At 46.1% G+C, this 24,354-nt stretch overlaps 1 protein-coding gene across 1 annotated transcript; it reads left to right on the plus strand.

Annotated features, from left to right (window-relative positions):
• The first annotated feature begins 9,005 nt into the window (after positions 1–9,005).
• Positions 9,006–23,010, plus strand: LOC309537573 (cytochrome P450 2H2-like). Its single transcript, XM_082232470.1, has 9 exons — positions 9,006–9,508; positions 9,903–10,127; positions 13,228–13,477; positions 15,389–15,703; positions 15,754–15,974; positions 18,012–18,153; positions 19,541–19,728; positions 22,456–22,597; positions 22,814–23,010. The coding sequence occupies exons 1-9, from the start codon at positions 9,332–9,334 to the stop codon at positions 22,993–22,995; spliced, it is 1,842 nt and encodes a 613-aa protein (XP_082088596.1). The 5' UTR covers positions 9,006–9,331; the 3' UTR covers positions 22,996–23,010.
• Positions 23,011–24,354: the final 1,344 nt, after the last annotated feature.

A 24,354-nucleotide genomic window follows, 5' to 3' on the forward strand; every position in this document is an offset into this window, starting at 1 on the left:
AAGATACCGGATCCAGTTTGCATTTGAAGGTGTACCTACGCAATTCACAATTTCCAAAACAACATGTGGAAACTACGGTTTTATGGCATCATAAAACCTTTTAAATGTTTGCAGTGTGGAAAGAGCTTCATTTGGAGTAGTCACCTCTCTAGACATAAAGTAACTCACACAAAGAACGAACCTTACAAATGTGGAACCTCGTGTTATGGATGGGATCTGTTCTGGAGGCCCGTCCGTAAGATGGAACTGACGCAAGCCGAAGTGCTGCGTCTGTGCATGCGCATGGTGCAGTTCAGTGCTTCTGCGCATGCGCAAGCAGCGAAACCTGGAAGTAACCCGTTGCGGTACTTCTGGGTTGCCACGGGACGCAACACGAAAACATGTAACCTGAAGCGGACGCAACATGAGGTACGACTGTAGTGTGACAAGAGCTTTCGTCACAGAAGCTCCCTGACTAAGCATCAAATAACTCATAGGGAAACATCTTAGAAGGGGTTGGAAAAGATCTTCAGTCACACCAAGAGCTCCTACAATAAGCAAACCAAAAATTATGCTCAGTGTTAGAATTTGCTTCTGTATCTTTGATTTTAATTTTGCTCACCTCACTCTTTTTACTCATAGGCTTTTGCTAGTCCTGAGGCCTTTTGAGTCCAGTTTGCCTCCAGGCCGCCAAATGTAATGCAGGTGGAGAAAAGGATTATTATTATTATTCATTTCATTTCTGTACCGCTTTATATTTTGAAGAAAAATCTCAAAGCAGATTAAATCAATAAAACAATCCAGACAAACATTTCTGAAGAAAGTCAAATATAAAGCTCTGTCCCTGCTCCTGCCTACCTAGCAGTTTGAAAGCACACCAGTGCAAGTAGATAAATAGGCACCGCTCTGGCGGGAAGGTAAACGGCGTTTCCGTGTGCTTTGGTTTCCGTCAGAGTCCCGTTGTGCCAGAAGTGGTTTGGTCCTGCTGGCCACATGACCCGGAAATCTGTCTGTGGACAAACCCCAGCTCCCTTGGCCAGAAAGCGAGATGAGTGCTGCAACCCCAGAGTCGCCTTTGAATGGACTTAACCGTCCATGCAGTGGCAGAGGAAGAGGTGTGTTTGGGTGCAGCCTGCCCCGGGTGTCATCACTGAGGGGTGTGTGACAAAATGAGTTAATTTTTTTAAGAACTGGGCTCATGAAACTTTAGGAGTGACGTGGTGGCTTAGGCACCTGCCCTACAACTGAGGGAGAGGCGATGGAACTTGCCGAACTGACCGGGAGACTCCGAGACCAGAGAGAAGAGATGGTGGAAGAAGACTGGAAGAAGTTTAAGGAATATTAAACCTTAGAATAGCTTTGGAAGTGGATATAGGCTGTAGGGTTAGAAGTAGAAGATAGGGTATTTTAAAATAGTATTATTTGTAAGTGATAAAATGTGAAGTTATTTTAAGTATGATTTTAAAAAAAAGATGGTTAGAAATGACGATACAGTGGTGCCCCGCAAGACGAATGCCTCGCAAGACGGAAAACTCGCTAGACGAAAGAGTTTTCCGTTTTGGAGGTGCTTCGCAAAACGAATCTCCTATGGGCTTGCTTCGCAAGACGACAATGTCTTGCGAGTTCCTGCTGTTTTTTTTCCCTTCCTCCCCTTTTTCTAAGCCGCTAAGCCGCTTATCAGCTGATCCGATCAGCAGATAACCCGCTAATAGCGCTAATCCGCTAATCCTTCAATGGGCTTGCTTCGGAAGACGAAAAAGCTAGACGAAGAGAATCACAGAACGGATTCTTTTCGTCTTGCGAGGCACCACTGTATATGTAAACTGCTAAAGATGAAGTAAAATGAAAATCAGACTTGGGGAAGCCAAGCTAACGATGTTTAGAAAAATAAGGGTATGAGAAGAATTTGTCCGCATTGTTCGTCTTTTCTGTCCATGTTTTTTATTTGTGTTATAAAATGAGTATTTTGTTGTTTGGAAAAAAATAAAATACAACTGAGGGAGAGGTGGCGGAGAGGCTCTAAGCGTTGGAGAAGCTCACCCTGCCCCCATGGGCATGGGTCATCCCACCCCTGGCTGCAGGACGCCTCCCCCCTGCACCAGGCACCTGAGCGGCTAGCTACACCACTGTGTCCAGGGGTTCCTTTACCTATCAAAACATTTATATTATTGTTTCCACTACAAGGGCCAGAATGGGGGCTGGGTGGCTGCTGGCGTTAGGCTTGTACCTAATGCGAACAACCCACTAGCCTGACGACTGGCACAACAGCAAGATTAAAGGAAGTGCAGAATGCAACGGATAGGGAGTGGATTTCAGGAAAACTGGCGGAAAGCATGGATAAAGGCAAGAACTCCCACGCATGAGAACAGCAACTTTGCTGGAGCAGAACCATCGGGTTCCCTGTCTCACCTATTTATTAGAGTTTTCCAAGTCCACAAGTGTTTTTTGTTTTGTTTTGTTGTTGTTTAGTCATTTAGCCGTGTCCGACTCTTCGTGACCCCCTGGAAATCAGCCCTGAGTGCTCACTGGAAGGACAGATCCTGAAGCTGAGGCTCCAGTACTTCGGCCACCTCAGGAGAAGAGAAGACTCCCTGGAAAAGACCCTGATGTTGGGAAAGATGGAGGGCACAAGGAGAAGGGGACGACAGAGGACGAGATGGTGGGACAGTGTTCTTGAAGCTGCTAACATGAGTTGGACCCAACTGCGTGAGGCAGTGGAAGACAGGAGTGCCTGGCGTGCTCTGGTCCATGAGGTTACGAAGAGTCGGACACGACTAAACGACTAAACAACAACAAATGCTTACGCCTACCGATGCAAGAGTGTTGGCACGGGGACTTATCTAAGTGGGCCTCAACGATTTATACGCTTAAAGCAGCGATTTATACGCTTAAAGTCGAGATCTTCCTCCCCGCTTGACTGAGAGGCGCCACCCTCCAGGATGCGGCAATCTGGGGAGATATCAGTTGACTGACTATTCTGCCGACAGCGCCCAGCTTCTTAAATGGACGGCTTTTCTTGCCAGGCCCCACATCTCAGGTGGGGGGGGCTGTTAAGTTGTGGGTGAACATATCAGATGACACAGCGATTCTTCAAAACAGCTCTTGTTTATACACAGAACAGAACTGAACTGAAGGGTTTAGCCAGCCTGCTTATATAGAATCATAGAATCATAGAGTTGGAAGAGACCACAAGGGCCATGGAGTCCAACCCCCTGCCAAGCAGGAAACACCATCAGAGCCCTCCTGACATATGGTTGTCAAGCCTCTGCTTAAAGACCTCCAAAAGAGGAGACTCCACCACACTCCTTGGCAGCAAATTCCACTGTCGAACAGCTCTTACTGTCAGGAAATTCTTCCTAATGTTTAGGTGGAATCTTCTTTCTTGTAGTTTGGATCCATTGCTCCGTGTCCGCTTCTCTGGAGCAGCAGAAAACAACCTTTCTCCTCTAGGTGACATCCTTTTATATATTTGAACATGGCTATCATATCACCCCTTAACCTCCTCTTCTCCAGGCTAAATATGCCCAGCTCCCTTAGCCGTTCCTCATAAGGCATCGTTTCCAGGCCTTTGACCATTTTGGTTGCCCTCCTCTGGACACGTTCCAGTTTGTCAGTGTCCTTCTTGAACTGTGGTGCCCAGAACTGGACACAGTACTCCAGGTGAGGTCTGACCAGAGCAGAATACAGAATAGAGCTCCACTACAACGCAACAGTAACAACTTTCTGTAACTATCCAATCACTGAACATCACTTTCAATTCCTTATTTGCATATGTGGACCTGAGTGAAAACTATCTACAATATCCCCCTACTGGCCCAAGGTGAGAACTTCAGTACATAACAGGGGCCATCTAGCAAGGCGTACTTCCCCTTGCCCGTAGGTGGGGTCCTGTTATGTACTGACTTGAATAGGATCCAAAATGCAGCAGTCTGATTGGTCCTAGAACAATAGGATTCAGAATGCAGCAGTCTGATTGGTCCTAGAACAATAGGATCCAGAATGCAGCAGTCTGATTGGTCCACAGGAGCCACCCAATCCAGCTCCAGGTGGAAGTGAATCTGCGACGTGATTGGCCTACAGGAGAATCCCGGAATTAGCCAATCAGGTGGGGCCCATTGTGTAAATAATGTATATAAAGCAGACATTCTGGGGGAACTTGCATTCCTCCTCACCACTAGGAGCTGAATAAAGAGCATGAAATCCACTCTCGACTTCGAGTATATTTCAGGCCCGCAAGGTAGGCGAGTAGGAGGGTGATGGAAAATCACTATGTCGGTGGCTGCCCTCTTGGCTAGTTGAACTGTAGGCCATCTGGTTTCCTCCATCTTCTGTCCCTAGATCTCAATCTCCCCCTAGGCACCATACTTTTGCACAGCTCCCGACTTTTTCCTGTCATGCACACGAATATATTGTGTAATCACATCCTCCAGCACAACACATCCTGCTCTGCAATTCTATCTTCAATCTGGACACTTGTCAGCCTGCGCTTGTAAACATTTCTGAGCTAGGCATACCGATGGCTGAAATTTGTAATTATATGTTTAAAATCTTGCCCAGCCATTTTCTGTGCGCTTTATTTCCAATTACATTGCAAGTTCCTAACTGCTTTCAGCTACGATTCTGTGTTAGCCTCCTGATTCTGTGTCTCCATGATTTTGGGTCCTTTCGATTTCTCTTCTTTATTTACGTCATAAAATCTATACATCACTTGATTGTAAAAACAAAACCAGACACCCAACAACTCTCAAAAGTGGTTTACAAAACAATAGCAACAATAATTTTAAGATTTTCAAGATAGCAACAGACTGAAAAGAGGATTAAACCTGCATCAGTTTTCTAAACATCTGGGTAGGTTTGTCTAACAAAAAACATTTTTAGCAGCTCTATAAATATATGAATCTGAATATATGCACATTATAATAGTCCCACACTGTAACCAAGCCCTGAAACTGTGACCCATTGTCCATCTGGATTCAGCCTCCCTTTATCAACCCACATCCAATCCATTACAGGGTTTACAAGTTCTAGTGGTTCTCTGATATCATATCTGTATGTTGATGGCACCGCTAACCTCAGATCCCAAGCTAAATTCTCCTAGCAATTTTATATAGTTGTCAAAGGCATGGGAGACAGGATGCAACCCCAGGGTGGGAGCTGCATAGACCCAGAGGTCAAGCAGGAGTCCCCCAGCACCACCGTGGGATCTGCCAATCAGATGGGATGAGAGAGCCACAGCAAAGTGAGGCTCCCACCCCACGGAAGAGTATATAGAAAATTACTTTTTAAGGCATGATCCTGATCTAGGGACCTATCTTACTGTTTCACAACAGAATGCAAAATGTAAAATAACAGAAAACCGAAACATTCGCAAGAGCAATAAAGCTGCTTACAAAATTTACTGGAGCTTTAGAAGCTGCCGAAACAAATATTGCCATTGCTAAATGAATTCCAATTCTTTTCCTATTTCCTTTCTGTTCCACTTATGGAATTCTCTCCCTGGGAAGTCTCGCCTGACATCTTCACAAATATTCCTGAAGCAAAATAGCAAATAATGTTCAGAGGCAAGGCCCTAGCTAAAGTTTAAGAAGAGGAGATGTGGAAGAACCAGTTCCTGCTCACAATATAGGAAAAACTACTCGCTTTGCATGCAACTTTCCCCTTCTTAATTCTTTCAGTTTCTTTTATAGCAAAACTGAATCAGGAAGACGGCTTCACAACTCTGTATTCGACAATAATTTGCATCTAAACACTCTCTCCCCCCCCCCAATAGTTATTAAACATATGGTCAAATAATGCATTACACAGGTCAGGTGTCCTGCGTAATGATTAAACCTTTTACTTCATCATGTTTCTATAGCGACATTTCAAGCTGTAGCACCCTGCTTGTGGTTAACGCTTAGCTGGAATGAAATATTCAACGCAGCAATAGAGAAATTAAAATAATTATTTATTTGTCAGACAAATAAATGAGAGGCACAGTAGAATATGGTTACCAAGCTCTGGCCTGGGCTCCTGCCATTATGGCCAGCACTTGTATTCCCTCAGCCCAGTCCCCTTGCTCCTCCTTTGGCTGCCTCTGTCCAATCAACCTGGTTGAAATTTCTATTGGCTGTTTGCTACAACCAATCATAAAAGATACACCCATTTCCTATTACTTTTTATGGGAGACAGAGAGCTATATTTTCTTCTATTTCTAAATGGCAAACAAGTAGCCATTAACCTCTACAAGGCACCTTAATTACCAGATCACCTTTGGCCCCTACTGCCATTTTCACTGCAAACCAGATGGTTTTTAATTTCATTTTAAACAGAGGCCCGGCAACCATATGCCAGGAGTGCTCTGATTGTATTTCCTGCTTGGCAGGGGTCTGGATTCAATGGCCCTTGTGGTCTCTTCCAACTCTATGATTCTATGATTCTATGAAATAAGAATCTAACATGAGTTTAACATTTCTAATTTCTAAATCATTTGCATAATTACATTTAAGCCAATACATTAATATATAGATTTGTAGAAGGAAAGGGCCTTTTCAAAGAGAAGGAATTTAATAAAAACAGTAGTTTCCAGAATCAACTTCAGAGAGAAGCCTCTTCGGTTTTCCCAGGCAGCCGCTGTTCTAAAAGCAACTTCTTCAATTTACCCTTTGGGTTAAGTCTCTAATGTGAGGCATAATAATTGTGTTTTTATAGCTTAATTGTATTGTGTAATTTTGTATGGTCAGTGTGACCTCTTGCTCTTAGCCTGTCATTTCCTTTTGCAACCCTGAGGCTGTCAGAGGGGCCCTGTTTAAGATGAGCACATCTGCCGATACACTCAGCTGCCTGGCATGAGAGATACAGATATTTTAAAATATATTTTAAGCTCATTTTAAGAATACAGGTATCTGATCAAAATATAAGCCTTGATTAAAATGCAGACTATGAACAGATGCCTCAAAGCCACAAACATGTTTTGTTGCTTTTAAATCATTGTGTATTGACATGGTTTTGCATTTTTTAAAATAAATACTGCCATTGTAAGAAGAAGAAGGGGATGGAGGAGACAGTTATTGATGGCTGCTAGCCAAGATGCCTGGGGATGCAGGTGGCGCTGTGGGTTAAACCACAGAGCCTAGGGCTTGCCGATCAGAAGGTCGGCAGTTCGAATCCCCGCGACGGGGTGAGCTCCCATTGCTCGGTCCCTCTCCTGCCAACCTAGCAGTGCGAAAGCACAAAGTGCAAGTAGATAAATAGGTACTGCTCAGGAGGGAAGGTAAATGGCCTTTCTGGTTCGCCAGAAGCGGCTTAGTCATGCTGGCCACATGACCCGGAAGCTGTACGCCGGCTCCCTCGGCCAATAAAGCGAGATGAGTGCCGCAAACCCAGAGTCGGCCGCAACTGGACCTAATGGTCAGGGGCCCCTTTACCTTTACCTAGCCAGGATGCCTATGCTTTGCCTCCACAGAGCATCTGAATCTCAGTTGCTGGAAAAACACAGGAGCGGGAGAGGGCTTGTTGGTTTTTCCACAGGAACCTGGTCACTCACTGTGAGAAGAGGATGCTAGGCTAAGTGGGCCATTGGCCACATCCAGCATGTCCTTCTTATGTTCTTAAATGGGATCAATGTAAACAAACATACGTGCATATACTGTCACCCAGAGTGAACAGTGGTTGAATGGCTGCCCACAATGCACCCACAGAGCATAATGGTGTGGCCTTGGAGACTGATGGAATCTGAGAGATTCCTAATCGCTCTGGGGGGATCTTTAAGTGGATTGAGCAGGTGATCTTGCTGAGGCCCTAGTTCTGTTTTGCTTAAAAGGTAAATGAACCCCTGACAGTTAAGTCCAGTCACAAACGGCTCTGGGGTTGCGGTGCTCATCTCGGTTTACTGGCCGAGGGAGCCGTCGTACAGCTTCCGGGTCATGTGGCCAGCAGGACTAAGCCGCTTCTGGCGAACCAGAGCAGTGCACGGAAACGCTGTTTACCTTCCCGCCAGAGCGGTACCTATTTATCTACTTGCACTTTGAGGTGCTTTTGAACTGCTAGGTTGGCAGGAGCTGCGACCGAGCAACGGGAGCTCACCCCGTGGCGGGGATTCGAACCGCTGACCTTCCAGTCGGCAAGCCCTAGGCTCAGTGGTTTAGACCATAGCGCCACCCGCGCCTGCTTTGCTTAGGGGGTGGCTATATGGCAATGAGCATGCACCCTGATTTGATTGCAAGGCTTTCACACACCTTCCTGACAATGATTTGTTCATTCTACACTTTGCAGTGCACTTCCCTGTTGCTTTCCAAACAGCAAAATGGACCTCCCCCTCTATTTAAAGTGGATTTGTTACTTCAATCCACTCCATTTGCACAAACTTAAAAGTTTTGAATCCCTCTATAAACTGAGATAATAATAATAAAATTATTATTATTAATAATAATAATATAAAATAATAATAGCTGGACCATAAAGAAGGCTGATCGCCGAAGAATGGATGCTTTTGAATTATGGTGCTGGAGGAGACTCTTGAGAGTCCCATGGACTGCAAGAAGATCAAACCTCTCCATTCTTAAGGAAATCAGCCCTGAGTGCTCACTGGAAGGACAGATCCTGTAGCTGAGGCTCCAAGACTTCAGCCACCTCAGGAGAAGACCCTGATGTTGGGAAAGATGGAGGGCAGAAGGAGAAGGGGACGACAGAGGACGAGATGGTGGGACAGTGTTCTCAAAGCAACCAGCATGAGTTTGACCAAACTGCGGGAGGCAGTGGAAGACAGAAGTGCCTGGCGTGCTCTGGTCCGTGGGGTCACAAAGAGTCGGACACAACTAAACGACTAAACAACAACAAAATAATAACATTAATTTATTATTCATGCCCTGCCCATCTGGCTCCCCCCCCCAGCCACTCTGGGCGGCTCCCAACAGAACAAAAAAGCGATAAAATATCAAACATTAAAAACTTCCCTAAACAGAGCTGCCATCAGATGTCTTCTAAAAGTCAGATACTTGCTTATTTCCTTGACATCTGATGAGAAGGCATTCCACAGGGTTGACGCCACTACTGAAAATGCCCTTTGCTGCAGGCATCTTGAGTTTCTAATCTTTCTAATCTTCCTTCCTCATTCATGGACAGGTAGGGAGAGTCCCATAGGGGCATGTAACTTTCTAGCAGCATTGCCCAGTGAAATGCTTGTGCAATTCGAAATTCCCCTGAATTACAGGTTTTTATTCTTTCTGCTTGCACTTTTACCAAAAAACGATTGTCCATCTCTGTGAGGGGGAGGCTCCTTGGATTTATAGGCAGCGCTTGGGGTGCCCTTCCACTTCTTTGCAGAACCAAAGTACCAGGAGCAGCAAAGTCAACGACGGCCGTCAGCTCCCAAATGGGCCTCTTTGGAGTGTTGTCCTTCTTGCTCGTCTCCTGCATCACCTTCTTGCTTATCCTAATCCGGAGGAGAGGTGCCACAAAAGGCAAACTGCCCCCGGGCCCCACCCCATTGCCTTTGGTGGGCAATTTGCTCCAGTTGAATATTTGGAACATCATCGCGTCTTTTCAGAAGGTGAGTGTGGGTCTCTGCTGCACAGTGTTGGGGGGGGAGAGACAAGGGGTCCATGGCCAAACACAATTTTGAGGGGGTGCGAACCAGATGCCCCCATGCAGGGATCCCCATCCTGAGGTGTGATTGATTGATTGATTGATTGATTGATTGGTCTCTTGATTTATTACTGCAGAAAAAGAGGAAACTGCCTTATACAGATTCAGACTATTGATCCATCTAATCATGTTTTTTTTTCTGCTCTGCACTGTCCGGCAGTAGCTCTCCAGGGTTTAAGATGGCAGGGACTGGACCTGGCTCCTTCTGCATGAAAAGCACGTGGTCTTCCACTGAATCACACCCTTTCACGCTGTCGCTTTCCATCCAAATATCAGGTGTGTTCTTTGTCTCTTGGCAGCTCCGGGAGCAGTATGGTCCAGTCTTCACTGTCTACATGGGCTCCCGGCCAGTTGTGGTGCTGTGCGGTTATAAAGTCATCAAGGAAGCGCTTGTTGATAACGCAGAAACATTTGGAGGAAGGGGACCAATACCGGTCTTGGATGACACCTTGACAAAATACGGTGAGTGGCAGCATGCAAACAGAAATTTGCCTTGCAATGTTAGAGGAAGGCTTTTAATTAACTAATTAATTACCATATTTTTCGCTCTATAAGATGCACTTTCCCCCTCCTAAAAAGTAAGGGGAAATGTGTGTGCGTCTTATGGAGTAAATGCAGGCGGGAGGCTCTGCTCAGCGCTCCCTTTAAAGAGCCATGTGGAGTGTGTGCTCATTGGGAGCTTTTCCCCAAGGAGGGAGAAGGGCTGCCCTTCTCCCTCCTTGGGGAAAAGCCCCCAAGAGCCGCACACACATGCTCCATGCGCTCTTTAAAGGGAGCGCGGCTCTTGGGGCAGCCTTAGCCACACGCAGCCTCTCCCAGGCAGGGGATGAAGGCTCCCCTTGCCCGGGAGAGGCTGTGTGCGGCTATCCCATAAGCCAGGACAGCAAGCGGGATCGCTGCGCAGCGATCCCGCTTGCTGTCCTGGCTTCTGGGATTCAGACCCCCCCCCCCTGTTTTCCTCTTCCAAAAACTAGGTGCGTCTTATGGTCTGGTGCGTCTTATAGAGCAAAAATGTGGTGATTGATCAATCTGTATACCACCCTATACCCCTAAACCTCAGGGTAGTTCAGGAAGGGCTGTGGTGGAGTACCTGCTTTTGCATGCAGAATGTCCCAACTGGAGTCTTTGGCGTTTGCACGAGACCCTGGAGAGCAGCTACCAGCCAGTTTGCTGAGTTTGCTGATCCGGTGGAAGGCATTCCTGCATTGCTGAGGGCTGGACCAAAAGACCAGGGGCATCACTTCCAACTCTATGTATCTAAGGAAGATTTCTATGTTCCTTTTCTTCCTGTTATCCCTTTCCGGCTTTGTGAATGTGCCGGGAGTGATGGGAGACAAGGGTGAGGCTTAAAGGATCACGAGCTGCCTGAAGAGAGGTGCAGGCATGAATTTGTCTTGTTCCGTTGTGCCATCTCCAGGGGTAGCACTACAAAACTTGATTTCCTCTGGATGACAGAAATCCAAAGATTTTTTAGGTCTTCTATGACAGTGCTTCCTAATTACCTAATTCCTAAGGAACACCGTGGAGTTTTCTTGGCAGGGATACTGGAGTGGCTTGCCGGTTCCTGCTCCAGGTGGATCACGTTTGGTCAAAACTCTCCACTATGACCTGTCCATCTTGGGTGGCCCTAAACGACATAGCTCATAGCTTCTCTGAGTTATTCAAGCTCCTTCGCCACGGCAAGGCAGTGATCCATGAAGGGCAAGGCAGTGATCCATGAGTTTGACCAAATTGCGGGAGGCAGTGGAAGATCGGAGTGCCTGGCATGCTCTGGTCCGGGGGTCACGAAGAGTTGGAAACAACTAAACAACAACAACAAGGTACCCCTGTTTTTCAAAAGCCAAGCTACGAAGCCCCTACTTTTGAAAAATTTGATAAGTCTATGGTAGTTACCTGTACAAAGCAATCTTTTGAACAAAATGTGGGGTAGTCTAGCCTAATAAACTAATAATAATAATAATAATAATAATAATAATAATAATAATAATAATAATTTTATTTATATCCCACCCTCCCCAGCCGAAGCTGGGCTCAGAGTGGCTAACAACAGTAAAATGATAAAACATTCTAAAATCATTTCATTATAAAATTAATTCCAATCAAATTAATGGCAACCATTTGGCTAGAAGTTCAGTGAGGATTGCCAAAGGAGGGAGTCAGGCTGTGCCCTGGCCAAAGGCCTGGTGGAACAGCTCTGTCTTGCAGGCCCTGCGGAAAGATGTCAAGTCCCGCAGGGCCCTAGTCTCTTGTGACAGAGTGTTCCACCAGATCGGAGCTACAGCCGAAAAAGCCCTGGCTCTGGTTGAGGCCAGCCTAACCTCTCTGTGGCCTGGGACCTTCAAAGCATTTTAGGTATACTAAAAACAGACTAGGACTGAGCAATATCTGGTTTTCAACATCATGATAAACTAGGAGCTAAAGACTGCAAAATTCTGATATATCACGATGTCTGAAATTGGAGAACAGGCGTGGGGATGATGGAAGGATCGGATGAGTGGTTCTGGGCACCACAGTTCAAGAAGGACACTGACAAACTGGAACGTGTCCCGAGGAGGGCAACCAAAATGGTCAAAGGCCTGGAAACGATGCCTTATGAGGAACGGCTAAGGGAGCTGGGCATGTTTAGCCTGGAGAAGAGGAGGTTAAGGGGTGATATGATAGCCATGTTCAAATATAGAAAAGGATGTCACATAGAGGAGGGAGAAAGGTTGTTTTCTGCTGCTCCAGAGAAGCGGACACGGAGCAATGGATCCAAACTACAAGAAAGAAGATTCCACCTAAACATTAGGAAGAACTTCCTGACAGTAAGAGCTGTTTGACAGTGGAATTTGCTGCCAAGGAGTGTGGTGGAGTCTCCTCTTTTGGAGGTCTTTCAGCAGAGGCTTGACAACCATATGTCAGGAGTGCTCTGATAGTGTTTCCTTCTTGGCAGGGGGTTGGACTCGATGGCCCTTGTGGTCTCTTCCAACTCTAGGATTCTATGATTCTATGAGTGCACCAAGCCTCTGTCAGCGGGAAGCTAGTGAAGATGCACATCCTCTGTGGCTGCTTTCCTGCTGGCTGAGAAAAGTTGCTCTGCCTTCTGGTAGTGCCATGGTGCCTTGAAGTGAAGGCGATCAGCTGCCCTGTTCTCCATCAGTGTGAGGGGAAGGGAGAGCTTTGCAATAGGCTGCCTTGTTTTCCCTCAGTGTGAGGCAACTAAGATTAGCAGCGTTATCGGTATATTGCTGTGCATTGCTGGGTCAAAATCATGATTGCAGTGTGATTTCAAAACTGATTTTGGCCAATAAACTGAAAAATTGCGCAGTCCATAAAATCTGTTATGATACCATGCAAAAATGGCATTAAATTAGTTTGGGGGGAGGCAAGGGATGGGGCCGCAGTCTCCATGGGTACGTTCCACAGACCTCCAGGGGTCCCGGGACCCTGAATTGGGAGCTCTTTTCAGCCTGAAAACTGCATTCCCCCATAGGGGGGACTTTCCAAGGATGTTCACGACACTGGTCGGTGGAGTTGCAACCAGGAGATGGACGGACAACAGGAAAAGGTTTCCAAGGCCAAACATCTCCCAACTCGTTCCATTCTTAATCTACCCCTGCTTCACTTTCACCTCCTTTATTTCTTTTATTTTACTGCTCTGCTACTCCTTTCATTCTGTCATTTTTCTCTTCTGGTGTTTTCCGTGTTGCCTTCTCTGATTTGTGGAGCGTCTCTCCATTTCCAGGAGTGGTTCCAACCAACGGAGAACGTTGGAGGCAGCTTCGTCGTTTCTCCCTTCTAACACTGCGGAACTTTGGGATGGGGAAGAGGTCCATCGACGAGCGGATCCAGGAGGAGGCCCAATTCCTGGTGGAAGCCCTGAGGAAAACGGAAGGTGAACGTTCTTGCCACTCGTCTATGCTTTCCCTCAACAGGCTGAAAAGGTTTAATATTGCCACAGTAGCCAAGAGAAGGAGTGCTCTTTTTTCTAAGAAAACAAAATGGAATTCTGCTCAGATTTGGCGAATCTCCCAGATACATGCCTTTTGATTCTTTTGCTGAATGTCCTTTCATCTTCCTAAAGTTAGGGCTGCCATACACCTGTATTTTCCCAGACACAACTGGGATTTGGGCAGCAGAGTGGCGTCTAGGCAGATTTTTGGCGAATTGGCAAAATGCCTGGGAAAACCCAGATGTATGGCAAGGCATAGCTGTCAACGTTTCCCTTTTTTAAGGGAAATTCCCTTATTCCGAATAGGATTCCTTGCAAGAAAAGGCAAAAGTTGACAGCTATGATGGCAAAGGGAGGGGTATTTTTAAAAAAAAAATCCATAAAAATTACCAAAAAGCCCCAAAACTTAATATTTTTGGGGAGATGTTCCCCAAAACTCAACAACTTTGTCTGGATCTTTTGGGAATATGGCAACCCTACTAAAAAGCCCATTCATGATTTTTGACTGAGTTGAGTTTTAGGTGCAGAATGTTTGTGTGTACACACAGACTAGATAGATTTCAGTTAAGACTCAGGGTCTGTGTTCCTTTGGAGAATTGAGACATGGCGGAGACCATTGTAGCTTTAAGGAAGTCCAGATCTTGCAGCATGATCCTTCAAGAGGATCCTGCCCAAGATGGATCCCAGTCTTTCTTCTTCCTTCTTCTTCCCAGCAACCCTTGCTGAAGTCACCCTTTTCCTGTCACCTCACACCCAGTTCCCTGGCCACCTTCCATATCCCCAGTCTCCATTCCCACCTCAAGGCAAGGGGTGGGGGGCAGATCACAAATTACAGAGGAAGGAAAGGAATCGAACCATAGCAACACCAACACTGTTTTTCTGAGGAGCTCACCCTCATGAGCATTACCACTCCAAGACATTTTGACACATGACTAAAAGACCAAGATGGTGCCCCACCCTTTTCACATAAAGAAATCAACCAAACCGGCCATTGACTCTTATTTTAAGACTAGTCACCATGACCATGATGCTTGAAACAACAATAAACTAAGGTGTTTCAAGACTAGCCACAAGATCATCTTCTCCATTACACTTGAAGGATACCAGGGTGAGGTAAGCCTGACAGGACAGCTTACTCTATGGTCTTAAGCCCTTCATGTGTTAATTAGACTTAATCATGTTGGTTATATGAGGCTGGTTATCTCACAACCTTGCTATGTACTGCACAGCTGCAGATATCTGAACAGCCCGAGTTTGCCCACTCTGCAGCAGCCATGTTCCTGCAGAAACCATGTATAGAGGGAGGGAGAGTGGTTGGATAAATCAGAGAGTAGTAAGGATTGGACAAATCCGCTTGTTATGTACTGAGTTGAATAGGATCCAAACTGAAGCAGTCTGATTGGTCCTAGAACAATAGGATTCAGAATGCAGCAGTCTGATTGGTCCTAGAACAATGCAGCAGTATGATTGGTTGGCAGGAACCACCCAATCATGCTCCAGATATAAGTGAATCCACAACCTGATTGGCTTACAGTAGAATTCCAGAATTAGCCAATCATGTGCAGCCCATTGTGTAAATAATGTATATAAAGCAGATAGTTTGAGGGGACATTCATTCATTCCTCCTCACCACTACGAGCTGAATAAAGAGCATGAAATCACTTTGCGACTCTGAGTATATATCACCGCTTTGGCTTTGACTCTCTTTTGCTGGTTAGCAGCAGCCATTTCAAGAAGAAACTATGGAGCGGTGGGGGCCAGAGACACTGGACAAATCACAGATCAGAAATGATTGCATAGGAAAGAATGGAAATTTTCAGCCCATGATGTGAAAACTCCTTTCCCCCTCCGCAGGGCACCCATTTGATCCAACCATTCACCTCAGTCATGCCGTCTCTAACGTTATCTGCTCCATTGTTTTTGGTAACCGGTTTGAATATGAGGACAGGGACTTCATCTTCTTACTTGACACGGTTAAGAAAGCCTCATCAATTATGTTGTCCACCTGGTTACAGGTAAGGAAGTGGTGGGAGGTCTCTTGGGTGTCACAGGCTGCTTCCTGTATAACCACAGGAAGGAAGAGTGTTAGCTGGTTCATGCCCTCAGCTGCCTCTGCCTATATTTCTCATAAACCTAATTGCTCAGTTTGCTTCTGGAGGATGGGACATGGTTCAGGGGATGAATATTAAGGTCCAGACCATGGGATGCATGGCAGTAAGGAAGGGTAGGTCTTGATGAGGCTGCATGTCCTTTTCCTTCACAGATCTGCAATTTTTTTCCAAGCTTAATGCGGATCCTGCCTGGGCCTCAGCAAGAATTGCCCAGGTACATGAAGAAGTTAACACACTTCATCTCTCAGAGGGTCGAGATGCACAAGGAGTCCTTCGATCTAAATTGCCCTCGGGACTTCATTGACTGCTTCCTGGCCAAAATGGAGCAGGTAGCAGTATTTGGGATTTGTATGCTAACACTATTGTTTTATGACATTGCTGTGTCTTCCTCATCTCCCCTGTGACTCGAGACCTTTCTGGTCTCTTCCAACCTACAATTCCATGATTCCCTAGGTTCTGCCAAGCTCTCCCTAGCTCTCATTTCTTTTGTAGAAGACACAACTGGGGAACCAGTACAACATGCTAGATATGCCCTCAAACACTTGCCACCACTCTTTGAATTAACACCTTCCCTGCTCAATGGCTAGGTTCTACCTGCACAGTTCTCCACTTGTTGTAGTTTCACCTGGTTCCTGAGCTTGTGAGCTTCCCATTGGCATGTGCTGGTCCCGGGGGGAGGTTACCGTAAGGCATGTTCAGAGTCCGGTCCTGGGTCGAGGGTCTGGAGACTGTCCACCAAGGGCGAAGCGAGGTCCAAAGCGAGGGGCCGGGCAAGGTCGGGAACTCTGGAAGAACAGGTCTGGGTGCTGGCTGGAACAGGTTTCCAATGACGTTGCTCCTGCAACCTGGGACCGGGCTGCCTGGCCTTTATCTTCTCTAAGGCCAGGGGCGGTCCTGGCCCACAGGTGACCCGCCTCTCCTGGCCTTAAGGCGAGCACTCCTCCTGGGAGAACCCAGTTCCCTCCGCCTCTCTGCCCTGAGCCTCTGCAGCTCACGAGAGGCTGGAGGGTTACTGGACCCAGAGGCAACCTCACCTTCCCCTGACAGGGCTGGGAGAGGCGCACCTGTAGGCAATGGGTCCTCAATCACCTTCGGAGCCAGAGTGGATTCATCTGGAGGCAGGGACTCCTGTGCAGGCTGGGATTCCTCAGGTTCAGCCTCTGAATCAGATTCCCAGGCCATCACATGACATCTGTTTGGTCATTGTGAGATGCTAGACTTGATGGGCCAGCAGAATGCTGCTTCTCATACCTCTGTAATTCAGCGTTATTTTTTATTATTATTATTATTATTATTATTATTATTATTATTATTATTATTATTATTTATTTTATTTTTTATACCCCGCCCATCTGGCTGGGCCTCCCCAGCCACTCTGGGCGGCTTCCATAGAAACCAAAAACACAGTAAAATATCACACGTTAAAAACTTCCCTGAACAGGGCTGCCTTAAGATGTCTTCTGAATGTCAGGTATCGCTTTGACAATTGCTGGAAGGGCGTTCCACAGGGCGGGCGCCACCACCAAGAAGGCCCTCTGCCTGGTTCCCTGTAACCTCACTTCTCGCAATGAGGGAACCGCCAGAAGGCCCTCAGCGCTGGACCTCAGTGTCCGGGCAGAATGATGGGGGTGGAGACGCTCCTTCAGGTATACTGGACCGAGACCGTTTAGGGCTTTAAAGGTCAACACCAACACTTTGAATTGTGCTGGGAAACGTACTGGGAGCCAATGTAGGTCTTTCAAGACCGGTGTTATATGGTCTCGGCGGCCGCCCCCAGTCACCAGTCTAGCTGCCGCATTCTGGATTAGTTGTAGTTTCCGAGTCACCTTCAAAGGTAGCCCCACGTAGAGTGCATTGCAGTAGTCCAAGCGGGAGATAACCAGAACATGCACCACTCTGGCGAGGCAGTCCGCTGGCAGATAGGGTCTCAGCCTACATACCAGATGGAGCTGGTAAACAGCTGCCCTGGACACAGATTTGACCTGTGCCTCTATGGACAGCTGTGAGTCCAAAATGACTCCCAGGCTGCGCACCTGGTCCTTCAGGAGCACAGTTACCCCATTCAGGACCAGGGAATCCTCCACACCTGCCCGCCTCCTGTCCCCCCAAAACAGTACTTCTGTCTTGTCAGGATTCAACCTCAATCTGTTAGCCGCCATCCATCCTCCAACTGCCTCCAGACACTCATGCAGGACCTTCACTGCCTTCACTGGTTCTGATTTAAAAGAGAGGTAGAGTCTATCCTGTGATACTTTGAAATCTTGCCAGCCAGCTTTCCATAAAACCATTCTGCAGATGTACAAATTAGCCCCAGGTTTGATAACATTGCTCTTTTCTTCTTCTTCTTCTTCTTCTTTCTGTGTCAGGAGAAAACAAACCCAGCTTCAGAATTCATTCATGAAAACTTGGTTGCTACAGTTCTCAACCTGTTCTTTGCAGGGACAGATACAACCGGCAACACCATCAGACAGGGGCTTCTTGTCCTCCTCCGATACCCAGAAATGCAAGGTAAAAAAGCAAAGTCAAATCTGTCGCGCTCACTCTTGTTTCCTGTCTGTGTGGACGGCTGATGGGTTCCTCCCTTGCTAAGTAAACCAGGACTCTCTTTTCCCAGCTCTAACTGATGGGATCTTCTCCCTTCAACTGGGTCAGAACCCTAGTTCCTTCCTTTGATCACACTGGGACTTAGAGGAACCAACTTGAAGAAAATATTGGAGGTGGGAAACCAGGGTTTTTATTCCAGGGGGAACTCACAGGAACTCAGTTCTGGCACTTCACAGGTGGCTGCCATTGCCATTCTAAGAGGACAAGGTGAGTTCCGGCACCTCTTTTTCTATAAAAATAGCACCGAGGGCAACCTTTCAGTCTTGTACTTCCCCTGCCTCCACACTGCTGCAGAGCACACCTTCCTTTGCCATGTGCAACTGTCTGTAGGCCTCTCCTGCTCCCTGACGGCGTGCAAGGATGGTCCTTTCCATCTCCTTCTACATTTTTCTTAATAATTTTTTTTAAATAAAATTTTTATTGGTTTTACAAAGTTTTTATAAACACAAACAAACAAACAAGCACACAAACAAACATGTATAATTTCGTATCCTTATTTTCTTAAAACTTACTTCGCCGACTTCCCCATACCTCCCCTTTCTACATCCCAATTTCCAAAATTATTTCAGCAAATCCAAACACTTGATTTTATCGAATTTTTCCCTTATTCTTTTCTTTTACTTAATCTTTTACAGCTGTAACCCCCTATTTTCCCTAAAACCTCGACATTTTAACATTCATTAATTTTGCAATGTTTCTTAAGATAAATTTTGAATTTCTTCCAATCTTCTTCCGCCGTCTCTTTCCCCTGGTCACGGATTCTGCCGGTCATTTCAGCCAGTCCCATATAGTCTATCACCTTCATCTGCCATTCTTCCAGAGTGGGTAGATCTTGAGTCTTCCAGTGCTTTGCGATGAGTATTCTTGCTGCTGTGGTAGCATACATAAAGAAAATTCTATCCTTCTTTGGCACCAATTGGCCGACAATGCCCGAGAGAAAGGCCTCTGGTTTCTTAGGGAAAGTACATTTAAGTACCTTTTTCATTTCATTATATATCATTTCCCAGAAAGCCTTCTAACAATTCTGTTTCTAATTTTGATTTCTCCACCTGGAAGCCAATTTTCCTGTCTACCTTCTACATTTTTCTGCTAACCAGAGAAGCCAGAGAACAAGCCTTCTAGATGCAAAGCAGGGAGGTCCATCTTGCTCATACTTTCTATGCTGCCTTGATATTAAATTGATATAGAGTTTTACAAACCTCTAAACTACTGAGCCATGTTTCCCCCTCCTATAATTATATCTAACAATTCCTATGTCCTGTTAGCTCTAATCCCACTGTATTGTTTATAGCAAACATCCAAGAGGAGATAGAGCGGGTCATCGGGAGGAACCGCAGCCCCTCCTATGAGGACCGGAATCATATGCCCTACACAGAAGCCTTCATCAATGAGATCCAGCGGTTTCTAGACATCTCACCAGTGGCAGCTCCTCATATGGCCACCCAGGAAGCACATTTCCGAGGGTTCACCATTCCCAAGGTAAAGTGAGTCGTGTGGCTAACAGAAATATTAGTTCAGATTTACGCCTGCAGCTTAGGGCTTATCCACACTTCGCTTTTGCCCCACTCTTTCCAGACAAACGTCTGCGTTTAGAAGCTCCATGTTTGGGTTTTGTTGCTCTTTGCTGCACAAAAACCTGCTCTTTGCTGCTCAGTTGGAGAAAACATCCATTTGGGTTTTCTGTGGGTTGCCATGTGCTCCAATTGAGCTTTAAAGAGTGGTTTTTCACACGGAAAGTTCCCGAGCAGCAACAACAACATGAAGAACAAGAACACAACACTCAGACATGGAACATATACCGTGTCTGGAAAGAGCGGAGGAAAGGTAAGTTTGGATAAGACCTTAGAGATGGAGGTGTGCGCATCTGCTTTCCAAACAATAGCCAGGTATTCACCTCACCATGAGTTCAAAATCTACAGTGGCCCAGATGTAGAGGAAGCAGAAGGAGGAAGCATCTAGAGGAAGAAGGAGTTGTCAGTTTGCAGCACCCAAAGGACTAAGTTGAGAGTTCAGATTTCCCCTAATTGCCTAAAAGCAATCCCTCATCAGTGGGAAAGGACACGGCAGCTAAAAAAGCCAATGCAATTCTGGGCTGCATCAATAGGAGTATAGCATCTAGATCAAGGGAAGTAATAGTGCCACTGTATTCTGCTCTGGTCAGACCTCACCTGGAGTACTGTGTCCAGTTCTGGGCACCACAGTTCAAGAAGGACACTGACAAACTGGAACGTGTCCAGAGGAGGGCAAACAAAATGGTCAAAGGCCTGGAAACGATGCCTTATGAGGAACGGCTAAGGGAGCTGGGCATGTTTAGCCTGGAGAAGAGGAGGTTAAGGGGTGATATGATAGCCATGTTCAAATATATAAAAGGATGTCATATAGAGGAGGGAGAAAGGTTGTTTTCTGCTGCTCCAGAGAAGCGGACACGGAGCAATGGATCCAAACTACAAGAAAGAAGATTCCACCTAAACATTAGGAAGAACTTCCTGACAGTAAGAGCTGTTTGACAGTGGAATTTGCTGCCAAGGAGTGTGGTGGAGTCTCCTACTTTGGAGGTCTTTAAGCAGAGGCTTGACAACCATATGTCAGGAGTGCTCTGATGGTGTTTCCTGCTTGGCAGGGGGTTGGACTCGATGGCCCTTGTGGTCTCTTCCAACTCTATGATTCTATGACTCTAGGAGGGCAGTGATGTACATCAGTATACATCAGTACATCCTGTAATAACTGCACTAACCCACCTTAGATTACTTCAGCCATCTTTACTCCTATATTTGAAGTAGTTTGAACTAAAGTCATGCTAGTATTTTAAAGGAAACATAAGAAGTACCTGCTTGATGAGGCCACAGGCACAACAAGTCTAGCACCTTCATCCCACAGATGCCCATGTGAAGCATACAGGCAGAACTGGAGGACAAGAGTCCTCTCCACGCTTGTTTCAGTCCAGCCACTGGTGCTTTGAGGCATGCTGCCTTTGACAGTGGAGGGAATGTTGTGTTGAGACATTCATTCCCAGAAAGAACACTCAAAGTTGCTAAAAGTTACTGGAAGTTTCCAGAAGCTGTGGGAATGTTGGTTTGTTTACACCAGGGGGCAAGGTCATCACGGTGAGAACTGTTCCTACACATGCACAGCTTCTGTGCTGGAAGAATGAGAGATTGTTTCGTTTGTACTCAACTCTCGAACTGGAAGGATGTAATCCGGAGAGGTGGGGCCCTGCAGCTACTCAGGGCAAGGCCTGCAATGTTTTAACTACAGATAGGTAGCCGTGTTGGTCTGCCATAGTCAAAATAAAGAAATTCTTTCCAGTAGCACCTTAACCTTACAGGCCAAACCTTACGCCAAAGAATAAACGGACATAAATCTGACATCAAGAATCACAAAACAGAGAAACCAGTAGGAGAACACTTCAATCTCCCAGGACATTCTATACAAGATCTCAAAGTAGCTGTTTTACTACAAAGGAATTTCAGAAATAGACTGGAAGGAGAAGCTGCTGAATTGCAACTCATTACCAAACTTAAAACCATGGAGAGACCTGGTCTGAACAAAGACATTGGATTCTTATCTCATTATACATGACTAAGCCATTTTTCACCTTCTCACCCCTTGCCTTTTCCTGTAAGACCTATTACAGTCGTTAAGAGTTGTCAACAGGCTCATCTCAGCTATCTGCCAATCTCCCATTCCCACCACCCTTCTGAGTAATACCTCTCCCCACCTTCTCACTATATAGAAGGATCTGGCAACTTCTGTTTCAGTGTATCTGAAGAAGTGTGCATGCACACGAAAGCTCATACCAAGAACTAACTTAGTTGGTCTTTAAGGTGCTACTGGAAGGAATGTTTTAACTGAACCTCTATCAGGGCTCCGATAGAAGCTTGTTTCCCGGTATAGTTCTGTAACTGTTAACAGTTTTCGAACGGTTTCAGGAGTCGAACGGACTCCTGGAACAGATCAAGTTCAAGAACCAAGGTACCACTGTATGCCCCTGGCTCCTGCCAAGCCATGAGACTCTTCCCAGGCCACATGTCATGATTCAGATAAATTGAATGATTCCCTATGGAGGGTACCATCTCCTAATCAGCAGAGCATTGTCCAGTCCTTAAGGGATTTGAACCAGGGATAAAGGCAGACTAAAGAGGAAATATCTGAACTGGGTCAGTTGCAGTAACTGTTGCCTCCGGGGTCTCTGTCTTTCCTCTGCAGGGCACCACCGTTATTCCTTTCCTGTCATCCATCATGAAGAGCTCCAAGTACTACGAGACACCCGGGAAGTTCAATCCTGGCCACTTCCTGGATGAAAACGGGGGCCCCAAGAAGGTGGAAGCCTTTCTGCCATTCGGAGCAGGTGATGGGTCTCTGTTTATTACGTCCAGAATAGAGAGGAGGAGAGAAGGAGAGGGTTGGCTTGGTTTAACCTTAGGAGGAATCTAAGGATCTGTAGTGGGAAAGAGAGGGGGATGCAAAAGAAGAGCAAAAAATGTTGGATTGTATGGCCTGGGAAATATTGGGTTAGGACTCACCCTGTATATATAAATGGAACTCCTGTTTCTTGCTTTTCCAGGAAAAAGAGCTTGCCCCGGTGAAGGTATGGCCCGTATGGAGATTTTTGTGTTCCTTACAACACTGTTGCAAAACTTCCATCTGAAAACGCCCGAGCAGCGGGAAAAAATTGACATTGCACCAGGAGTGGAAAGTAATGGACATGCTCCCCGGCATTATCAGCTTTGCGTGGTTCCACGGTGAATGGTCCTTGATACAAGAGAGCTGAAATCTCGGGGGGACTGTCCCTCGTGTGTGTTTCTTCTTAATCTGAACTCCTTTCTGTCTCTGATTTGGTGATAATATTGACACAATGAAGGTTTGTGTCTGAATAACTGCTTTGAAAACCTTCAGCATAGATTTCAGTGTAAACGTTTTATGGTTGAAAAACTGTTTTGAAAATCTCTACGACTAAATTGCCGTATGCACAGATCTCAATATAAAAGGAGTTTGCCCATTCTGAATTTCTTCTGTTTCTGATTGTTCTCATGGTAGAAAAAGGTAAAAGGATTGTGTAATGGGTATGAGTTACTCGTGCGTAAGCTGGTGCCTTTCTCGGTTAATTTGCCTTGTTAAACCTTTCTGACTGCACAGCCCCTTCTCATCGCGGCTGCCTCAGTCACTGGCAGAATCCGTCAGTGGGCGTTTCTTGAACCTCTTCCAACATAAAAGTTGTTTGACACCCAGTCTCCTCCTCCTCTCACTGCGCGGGAGTCTTCTGCGCAGGGAAGGCGTGGGTAGCGGAGGACCTGGGCTCTCCTCACTGATGTCCAGTGAAGAGTCCCTGAGCCCTCTCTCCACTTCCCCCCGTCTGCCTCCCTTTACCCCCGGTGTTGGCTGATTGGCTTCCCCCTCTACTGAGCTGTATCTCCCCCTGCTGCTGGGTCCTTCGCCCGCATCATCTGGGAGCCTCCCCTTCGCCTCTCGCTCCGATGTCAGTTCCCTGACAGATTATTACCCAGGAGAAGAAAGGAAAGATCTTGAAAGTTAAAGTGAACTTCATAATTTGAATATCAAAGAAATGACAACTGAGGTAGTTCACTTAGGGAGAAAAGTTGAGGTATTGAATTTGAAACTCAGTCAGGCAAATGAGACAAATTTGGACTTACTAAAGGAGCTTGATAATCCACAATGTAAGCCTAGTCTTAACCCTAATGGAATTCCAGAAGGGGATAAGGTGGAAGTTCTTATACATATAGACTCAGTGTTCTGTCTTAGTATACATATGCATTCGAAGTAAAAAAAAAAAGAGAGAGAGAGATACAAAGGCAAAAATGTCCTTCCTTAGAGCAAGTCAAATAATAATGAAAGGATTTAGGGGGAAGGAATCATGGAATGGCCCCTCCAGACATTATTTTTACTGAGCATTGTTCATGATCTGTGCTCGTGGTGCAGTTGGGGTGGTCATAAGTGCCTGGCGTGCTCTGGTCCATGGAGTCACCAAGAGTCAGACACGACTAAATGACTAAACAACAACAACAACATATTGAATCATGATTTCAGTACTGTTTGCTCCTGCAAACACTTACAGGCATTCGTATTTTGTTGTTTGCAAGAGGTCTC

Source organism: Podarcis vaucheri (genome assembly GCF_965113315.1).
Source record: "Podarcis vaucheri genome assembly, chromosome: 7".
In the NCBI taxonomy this organism is placed as follows: domain Eukaryota; kingdom Metazoa; phylum Chordata; class Lepidosauria; order Squamata; family Lacertidae; genus Podarcis; species Podarcis vaucheri.

What these genes read in the sequence shown, in the direction of transcription:
- LOC309537573 (XM_082232470.1), top strand. Translation starts at nt 9,332, where the DNA reads ATGGGCCTCTTTGGAGTGTTGTCCTTCTTGCTCGTCTCCTGCATCACC. An exon ending in TCCTGGCCAAAATGGAGCAG is followed by an intron (nt 15,975 to 18,011) that starts GTAGCAGTATTT and finishes TTTCTGTGTCAG; the next exon opens with GAGAAAACAAACCCAGCTTC. An exon ending in GAGGGTTCACCATTCCCAAG is followed by an intron (nt 19,729 to 22,455) that starts GTAAAGTGAGTC and finishes TTTCCTCTGCAG; the next exon opens with GGCACCACCGTTATTCCTTT.